Consider the following 9,673-nt stretch of genomic DNA (forward strand, 5'->3'; position numbering starts at 1 on the left):
ATGCCCTTGCAGACAAAAAAACCCAAACTTCCCACGCTACAGTACATTCCTTTCCAGTCCATTCACTGAATATAATCTGAGTCAACTCCAGATTTGAGTGCATGGAAAGGCAGGACCTAGCCAGGTTTAACATCATGGCAAAAGACAGGTGGACAGGGAGAGCCGCTCACACCCAGTTTGCACGGCACTCACCCCCCTGTAAGATGCCCCAGTGAGGGAGGGCTGCGCACGAGGGATCAGACAGCGCCGGGGTGACTAGGCAGGTGAGTTTGACATGCCGAGGGTGGCTTCCGAGGAGCAGCTGCTCGCGAATACCCCCCCCCCCCCCCGCCAGCCTCCGTGAGGTGAATCGGCGAGGCGATGATGAGACTTGGTGGTGAGGAGAAGGAGAACAGCTGGGGCCATTTGAGAATTGACAGTGAAAGTGAGCAGATTAAGTGGCAGGGCTGCCAACGCCGGCGGGTCACTCGGATCAAGCATCTTTGGCCGGCGTCTGAGGTAGTCAAACTGGTCCAGCTGCACAGTCGGCCAGGGCGTCCAAATCAAGGCTTTCAAAGCTTCTGTTCCCCGTAACAGATAATGAACTTCATCATCATTTCAATTGGTCAGCCTCATCGTATATTTCCTGTGGCCTCTGTACCCACTACCCAGATAGAATCCTGCCTCAGTAAAGTTTTTCAGAATATGATTTAGTTATGCATTGTGTGAAAATCATATCTTAAGTGGAAAGCTGATGAAAGTCTCCATGAAATCTATTATGTATTATAATTTGTTGCCACATCAGAGAATTAGAAGACACAGTTGTTGCATATCTAGCTGGATGTATCTGTATGGGTGCTCAAATGGAGAGATAGATAAAGTTCCACTTTTTTGTCTAGTGCCTAGTGTTTGTCTATACCTCTAATTTATTCTGAGAGAATAGTGTTGTTTTGAGTTCAGAAATGCTTTGGTTTAGAAACACTTATTTAGGCTGGTTGTCTAGAGCTGGAGTGTGCATCTGCAATAGATAAACTGTGTGTTAATTTGAGGTGTGGACGGTTGTCCTTGAGGGAGTCTGTAAATCTGAATAAATTATGCATTCATCCATCTGGGTGAATTTTAAATTAATGTAGATATTATCCTACTTTGGAACAAGCACCACCACCATCTTTCACAGGCTTCGTTTTCTATCAACAGCAGTGTCTTGTATACCTCTCCAAAACGATTCATGATAGAGCAACCATGTGGAGCCCAAGTTAAATGAATATTACGTGTCCTGACTATAAAATTGCGATATTGTGCGTTTCGTGGTCGTTTTATCTACTGTTGCTTGTACCTTAAACAAAAATGTCAAATTCATGGAATTAACACATGTTGGATGTGACTACTCTTTCTCTCTCTCTCTGTCTCTCTCTCTCCCTCCCTCTCTCTGTCTGTCTCTCTCTCTTTCTTTCTTTCTCTCTCTCTCTCTCTCACTCACTTTCTCTCTCTAAGTGCGCGAGGCTGCTGGTTACAAGTGGCGGTGAGGGTTTCGTGAGAGGAGCAGCAACGAGACAGAAGCGTGCTGAGAAGCGACCGAACCTGGTGCACGTACGAGACAGGTGGGAGTAGCCTACTAGCCTACCGAAGAAAAGCCGATTGGGCTTAATACAGTACTCTAGTTTAGGAAACAAAGTCAGCTGGTTTACATCATTTTATGGACAGTCGTTTGTTGTTGTTTCTGAGTATGTAATTAGTCGAGATATCTTGATGAAAAACAAAAGGCTTAGGCTACTTGTAGTGGAAAATTGTTTGACTTGTAACAACAAAGGGGACAAGAAAAAAACATTTTGAAAGGAGATACATCAAAGACAAACATCCAAAACAGTGTTGTCTAGGCGGCGTCGCCGGGATCAAAACAAGACTGGCATTCGTGTGACAGAAAACGGATCATCGAAATATTAAGCTTGATTCACAAAAAATCTTCCAGAGCTGTATATCTTCTGCGCGGGTTTCAGGGAATACGAAGTGTAAGATCAATTCTGTCTCATGTTCTGGGTGTTTGTGTTGATCCTCTGTAATGCATTGAGCCATCTGAACAGCACAGATAAAGTGTTTCTTTAATGTTTCTATTTTGAGAGAAAGTGCTTTGTGTGTCACCGGGGACATACATTTGATTTTTCGGGGTCCATAAAGCTGAAATACTAGTCTTTGGGCGTTGCAATATTTGTATTCTGAAAGCATCTCTTGTCACTTCTTCTGTTTGATTGCACTCCCTGCTATAACCAAAGACAATCCACTTAACTCTTAGCTGGTGTGTCGGCGTCTCACCAAGAGCACACTGCTCCATTTACTAGAGCAGATATACAGCATATAGCCACAGGCTGGAGAATACTTCTCGATGTTTACTGACTTGAGCTTCCAAGAGGAGTACAGCAAAAAAGTGCTGGTTCACCATCAGCGTGCTATATGAAGATCACCAGCCAGGTGTTGGGTTTCCCGCGCAGAAATGCCAGTGCGTGCTGTGACCTCCAGGTTCATGTACCGCGGACTCTGCACTATCCCCGATATCTTGTCCTATCGGCCCCCCATCAAGCTGCCGGACGATGAGGTAGAAGGTAAGTCAAAGACGCAACATGTTATGAAATAATGGACCTTATCGTGTATGTCTGACTGGCAGCTGCCATCGATTATTGGGTTAAGGGAGCTATTATGCGTTTCTCTCAGTTGAAACTTCAGCACCTTGGAGAGCTCTTATGCGCTGTTTGTAGGTGCCGTTCAACCACTTGCTGGCTGAGGTGCATTTTGAATAAAATGTGAACCTACATAATTGAAATTTCAAAGCTGCATTGGATATCAATTGCCAAAAAAATATTATATAAAGAGGTATATTGCTGATAAATCATTAGTGAAGTTTCTTAGAGAGTAAATTGCAGTCACTGGATTGCAAGACCGCCAATGTATGCTTATTAGAAACCATGTGGTTCTTGTTTTATAGAAAAGGAAAATCTACATTAATCATAACTTAGTGGAAATACGTCTTGTGCATACCAGATTGATTCAAGCCATAGGCCTAATTAATTTGGTTGTTAAAATGAATTGGCCTTTAGAATATCAAATCATGTCATGTAATTTACAATACAACATCTTTGGTCTCAGCAGAAATATTCCCTTGGTGTTAAAGAAATAAAAGCTCTTTGCACATTTACATGCAGTCCAGAGCAGGACTCCAGTCAAGTCTGTTTAAGATGAAATGATTAAAGCAAAGCCTAGTGTAGGTTATAGCAGGCAGTTGAATCATTGCGGCAGCTATGAATGGAATGATCCTTGGAAAAAATACCATGTTTTTACACCTTGCGGCTATACGGCATCTTGCAACATGCCATTCATTTCTATTGATTTGCTTTGAGCTATAATGGTGATCAGTTGTTCAGATAAGAGATCCTGAGCTATATGGTGGTAGTGGAGGAATGACATTTGAAGATTGCCTGTCTTCAAAAAATGGTCCCTTCTTGATTTTGATGAAGCACATGTGGTTTGTGCGGGCTCAGGTGATGAGGGGAAACAGCAAATGGACTGCATTAATATAGCACAGTTTCCACCCTGAACATACTTCGCAGGTAATGCCTCTCACTCTCCTGCCAAGGGCGAAGCTTACTCACTGGAATCAGACAGGAGTTCGGTGTCTAACTCAAGGACACTTGGACATCAAGCCATGGACTATACTAAAGGTTCTTGAATTGCTGGTTGACCTGTTGGCCTCCTGATCCAGCTGCCAAAATTCTAGAAAACAGAATATTTTTGACATGTTTATTTAAGGGTATGTCATTGAATATTAATTTCTGTCGAACATGCATGTAGAATACTTAACTGCACACACACACAGGGGTGTGAGTGTGCAGGTGTGAGTATGCAAGGTTTATTTTAGGTCGATCGATTTCAGTGATTCCAGTCTATGTTTCACTCCTTGGAAATGCATGCAGAGTCTGTATAAGAACACCGTGTGGAACAGCACAGCATAAGGTGTTCCCCAGAGCAGATGGCTAAGTGTTTGCTTGCAGCAAATATACACACTACTTTATGCAAATGTTTCAGTATTACTTTTCTATGCAGGCAATGGCTTTAGTCAAACTTTGAAGTTTATTTTGGGAGAAATGTCCTGTTTTTAGTGCTCTCCACATCTTCACTGCCACAATGAGCCAGAGGCCATTATTGATCTTGATGTTCTTTTAAATACAGATTTGTTTTGTCTTTGTTGTATTTGCTTCAACTGAACAAAGTGATCAATCATTTACCCCCTGCCCTAACACACACACACATACACACACACACCCACACACGCACATTTCCTCTATCTGCTGTGCTGTCTAATAGTCCACAGTCCCTATAGAGCACTCATCCCCTCGGAAGCCAAGGTCAATGACAATCCCATTCTAATGATTTGAAGCGATCTCCCTCCCCTCGTGCAGTGTAACAGGCATTCTTGATCATAGCAGGATTAAGTTCTGCTGAGATGACACTGCCCTTATCAACAGAAGATCACCGTTCCAAAAAAGGATTTGTTAGACATCACTGGGAAACACTACAGCTCGCAAGTACTAAATCTGAATGGAACTAAGCCTTGGTAGAAGATAAAGTTTCACATGACCATTTTTCTCTATATTCACGACATGATTCTTTTTTTTTTTTGTCTAAGAATTTTGCAGTTACACCATACACGCCTAACACAAATGAATCACAAATGAATTGCTCAAGCACATATCTACCTATTAACATACACAGCTTTGAAGTCCAACTCAGGTTCTTGGGATTTACCAGAATTCTCTTCAGGGCCCAAAGGGAAACAGTTGTTTAGGCCCTTATGAACCGTAACTTGTTTACAGAGACATGAATCTATAAAACTCCATTGGATGTATTTCAGTGTCATCACAGTGCCAGTCAATGAAAGTCATTTTCCTGCATGTTTATGGTAATCATCTTACTTAATTATTCAGCTATCTGGCCACTCATGTAATTAACAGATACAGAAATGCTAATAGTTCATGAACCAAGCGTTTGGTAATTATGAATTTAAGTGGGTCCGTGATTAGCAATGTCGGGACATTGTTGCAGAGATGCCACGTCTGGGGGATCTCTATCAATCAAATATGCAAAATATGTCAAGAAAGCAGTGAGTTTTCTCCAACGGCCCCTAAGCTTATTACTGACCTTCACTCACCAGAAAAGAACACAACACAACAATGCTAAGAAAATAAATTGCTTTAGACAAAGCAGGAGAAAGTGAACTACAGCTCTGCTTGATTTATGAGTCCAGTCCATTATTAGTGCTAAGACATGAATCCATAGTTTGCAAAGTGTTGTGTTAAACCTACCAGAGCCCTGGAGTGTCCTCGGCAGGTGACTGATGATACAAAAACAATTAACCTTAATTACAAAATGTAGATTGACAAGATATTTTTAAATCAATTTATTAGTAGGCGTAACATAAACCATTAAGCTGAAAAACATCTTTATCATTCATCAGTCTAACACTTACGCCTGTAGACTTATGGTGTAAGCATGCACCATATATTTTAATACAATACTGCCAGTATTTTTACACAAACAGACCCTTTTCATACTTGTGATGTTGATACCTACAGTAGTTGCATGTGTGCCTTGAATAACAAACTCATAACAAAAGTAATTTCAGTGAGATTTGAACTCTGAAGTTTTCCATCTGTGTCGCAAACTCCAGGTACCAGGTTGATATAAGCCTGTGCTTTTAGTCTACCACTGTCACAAGCCTCTGTTGTTTGTTATGAGTTATGAGTGATCACATTTTGGCAGGGTGAGTTTTGGGGCTTACATGCCCTGCATTGCCAGTACACAATTTGAACTGTCTTAATCCATATGAGTACCCTGGAAATCCAGAGTTCACGCGAGAGCACAATGGAATTGTCTCTGCGAGACACTCTGGCAAAGAGCAATGATGCACGTTACTTTTACCCCAACATTCCGGGGAACCAGCTAAACTGATGAAGACAGCGCTGCAACGTTGAAGGACAGTACACATTGGTCGTAGTGTTATCCGATTTCGTCGAAGTCTGAAATCATTCAGAGTAAACATGGTCTAGTGTTATCCAATTGCGTGCAGTAAGATTTTTAAATGCATGCTTGTTGCCGCCTCTCGAGTTGGGCCATTACATTGTTCTTTGCCAGACCCTTAATCTTTCTCCCCTGGGGATCAATAAAGTATCTATCTATCTATCTATCTATCTAGATTATCAGGGTCTGGATTTTCCAGGCTACCATATGAGTGTTCCAGTGTGATTTAATCGTCACACGTGTAAAACCTCTAATCAAAACAATACAGAATATGTAGTCTTCCACAAATCACGTTGATTTTCTCATGTCTTTGTTACAAAAGAAGTGCCATAAGTCTTAGACTGAGTGAGCCATTAATGTGACATGGCATCTCACATCACTGCTGGTTTGATGTATCGATCTGTCTCTAGGGAGTAGGGCCACTACTCTGATGGAACATCAAACCATTCAATCTTATCCCAGTGATATGTTGGGGACACAAGTCTGGGTGTTTTGACACATAAGATGTTTTAATGATCTGAGAATGTTTTTTTTCCCAGTACCCTTTGGTGATGGCATGAGTTTTGACATGAAATGGATCAAAGGGAATGGCGTGCGTGTGTGTGTGTCTCTGCATCTGTGTTAATTGGAACGTTTCATGCATTATGTTTTTCCATTGTGTCATATTTATTCCAGTATACAAATACATTTCAATAACAAAATATGCACGTCATCTTGGATAACCAAAATGTGTTGTATATTTATGAACCTACGGCACTGTGCTGATATGGTAGTGATACAACTGAGACACATATACATCCATTTTAATCAAATTACTTCAAATGCTTATTAAAGCAAGCAAGCAATTATGACCAGGCCTAATTAAGTTGACTTGAAAAGGCCAATTTATTGCTCATTTAATTCTTTCTCATCTTCCTTCTTAATCTCATTATATGCAACCTCTCCTGGAGAACGGCCTTCTCTGCAGCATCTTGCCTCTGCGTGATTTAGATTGCAATATCTTGTCTTAAAAAGACCTCCCTGTAAAAGTTTTACCTGCAGTATGTGACGAAATCCCTATAGATCAATAAGCATTACCTTAACATTCAAATGAACAGTTTATAGTTATATGATGTGTGTGTGTGTGTGTGTGTGTGTGTTTTAATAGACAAAATAGAATTACCATATACATATACAAACTGCATGAGTTATAATGTACAAGCACAACTGTTGTTGTCAATCATATCACATTAGAGGTTAAGGTTAAAATAAGTAACCCTTAGCTTGCCAATCTGCCATTAGGATCTGTGTGCTGGATTTATAATTTGAATCCATGCTAATATTCAAATATTCTGACTCTCCCTTCACCATTCCATGCAGAGATCCGTGAGGCCTTCAAGGTGTTTGACCGTGATGGGAACGGCTTCATCTCCAAGCAGGAGCTGGGCATGGCCATGCGCTCCCTGGGCTACATGCCCAACGAGGTGGAGCTGGAGGTCATCATCCAGCGACTAGACATGGACGGTGAGTCATATCACTTTGCTTTAAACCTCAGCCTCTGCTTTTATATATAATTCATTGTTTGTTACATTTAATTTGTTAAATCACCTTGATGACTAGAGCTGATTGCCTGATGCAATAGATATCTTCATATTTTATTCACCTGTACGCATTCTCCATATAAAGACTGAGATCATCAAATGGTAAAAAATGAAAATAATTTAAGACCACATTACTCTACATTTTAAAAATATCAGATGCCTTACTTTCACTTTACACCACCTGAACCAATAGAAGGCCGCCTACGTGAAAAGATGAGGGAAATATTTCGCATTTTCAACTCTGACTATTTGTCTTTGTCCAAATGCATTTGTGTTATTTTTCTCTGTTTTGTGGTTGCAGGCGATGGTCAGGTCGACTTTGAGGAGTTTGTCACATTGCTAGGGCCAAAGCTGTCAGCGACAACCATGCCAGACAAGTTTCATGGAGCGGACTTTGATTCTGTCTTCTGGAAGGTATACTTTGAAATGTCTTTAATTATGTTTTGATATTTATCTGTCCACAAATCTGTCTTTGTACCAATCTATTGGCCAGTAAGAGCATTGACTGATTGAACAGCCTTTACAAGACAACATAAGAGAATGTCCTGTCATTCGGTTCAAAATTGGCCATTTTAAGAGAGAGAGAGCATCACATTTTATGTGTCCTTTCACATTGATACAGCCATCAATTGGTTTTAATACTACTTTGACCCATCCCTTTTATTTCACAGTTCTATGTGACACGCCCTTATATTTTATTGGATAAAATTGCAGTGGACCAAACTAACCAAAGGTGCTACATGTCCAATAGCTCCTGGCAACACAAAAACATCACAAAGAAAGAAAGGTCAACGGTCAGGCAGTTTGGCTTTCACGCTATTGCATGAATGCATTACCGTCTCCAGCACACATTAATAGGAGCAGGTCAAGGATATGACCAGAGGAGTGAACATATCAGCCTATCTTCCCAGAGAGTCTAATAGATTCAGTTGTAAATAACAATGTTAGCACCTGTCAACATCAGCATCAATGTGAATCCGGTAAGACTGCAATTCCCTTGCCTTATCTCCCCCGACTACCACTAGTGGGTCAGGGACGAAATCATGGCTGACGTGTTCACTGGCAGAACGGGCAGAGGGTGCTGCTACAGGATAACAAGAACAAATGGCAGTGCGGGCTGCAGCTCTTCCTCATCAGGCTCGCCAAAGTGGAGAACAAGCCCACACTTGTGCTAAATTGTGGGACAAGTCGAGCAGACTTTAAAGCAGCCCGAGGTGTGGAATTATGTATGGCCTGTAATGGCACCTCTTTGACCCCTTGAGAGATAGCACTTGACTATTAACTGTCTGCCACTTCATTTACAGTCCATCTTGTCTTGTGCTATTCCCAGTGCGACATGCAAAAGCTGACAGTGGATGAACTCAAGAGGCTTCTTTATGACACCTTCTGCGATCACCTGACCATGAAAGACATCGAGAACATCATTATGACAGAAGAAAGCCACTTGGACAGCCCAGAGTGTCAAGTGGATATTAACAGTAAGAGATTACCATTTTATAAAACCGTCAAAAGTTTACTGGGCATGGACAGAGCTTTGAAAAGTCTTAGTGATGTGGTTGAGATGGCGATGGTGGTAGTGGTGTGCAGTGTTTGATATGACTGCTGTTGTGGAGGACTAATATTGGAAATGATTGGCAAAAACAGTTTTATATGTGGATATGATATCTACTGATTGCCTCATTAAAACTGTTTTTGCCATGTTTTGATTTCCTTTACTCTTCAAAAACCTGTCATGTAGAAACGTTCATTAAAGGAGGGCCCTCTAATGATGGGAAACGTTTGTAGAACCCTTTGAAGATCTGCGTGTGACGTATTTTATTTGTCCAAAGTGGCCATAAAGATGACGTTTATTGTCATTGTTTGCATCTCCTGAGTAACTCAGTAACTGACCTGTAATCTCCTTAATGTTACTTTTGACAGCGAGCCCAAAACATCAGATGAAACACACGTGCGTGCGGAAAAGCCTGATATGTGCCTTCGCCATTGCATTCATCATCAGCGTCATGCTCATCGCAGCCAATCAGATGCTCCGCAGGGGGATGAAGTAA

General features: G+C 41.3%; 1 protein-coding gene across 1 annotated transcript; it reads left to right on the plus strand.

Moving 5' to 3' along the window:
* Window positions 1–2,467: 2,467 nt before the first annotated feature.
* Window positions 2,468–9,673, plus strand: cabp7b (calcium binding protein 7b). Its single transcript, XM_076302609.1, has 5 exons — window positions 2,468–2,576; window positions 7,405–7,548; window positions 7,927–8,039; window positions 8,956–9,103; window positions 9,546–9,673. Exons 1-5 carry the CDS (start codon window positions 2,468–2,470, stop codon window positions 9,671–9,673), a joined length of 642 nt encoding a protein of 213 aa, XP_076158724.1.

Source organism: Alosa pseudoharengus, unplaced genomic scaffold (genome assembly GCF_046254945.1).
Source record: "Alosa pseudoharengus isolate Yale_2024_CS ecotype anadromous, Long Island Sound unplaced genomic scaffold, YU_APseudo_1.1 YU_APseudo_1.1_scf_24, whole genome shotgun sequence".
Lineage (NCBI taxonomy): Eukaryota > Metazoa > Chordata > Actinopteri > Clupeiformes > Clupeidae > Alosa > Alosa pseudoharengus.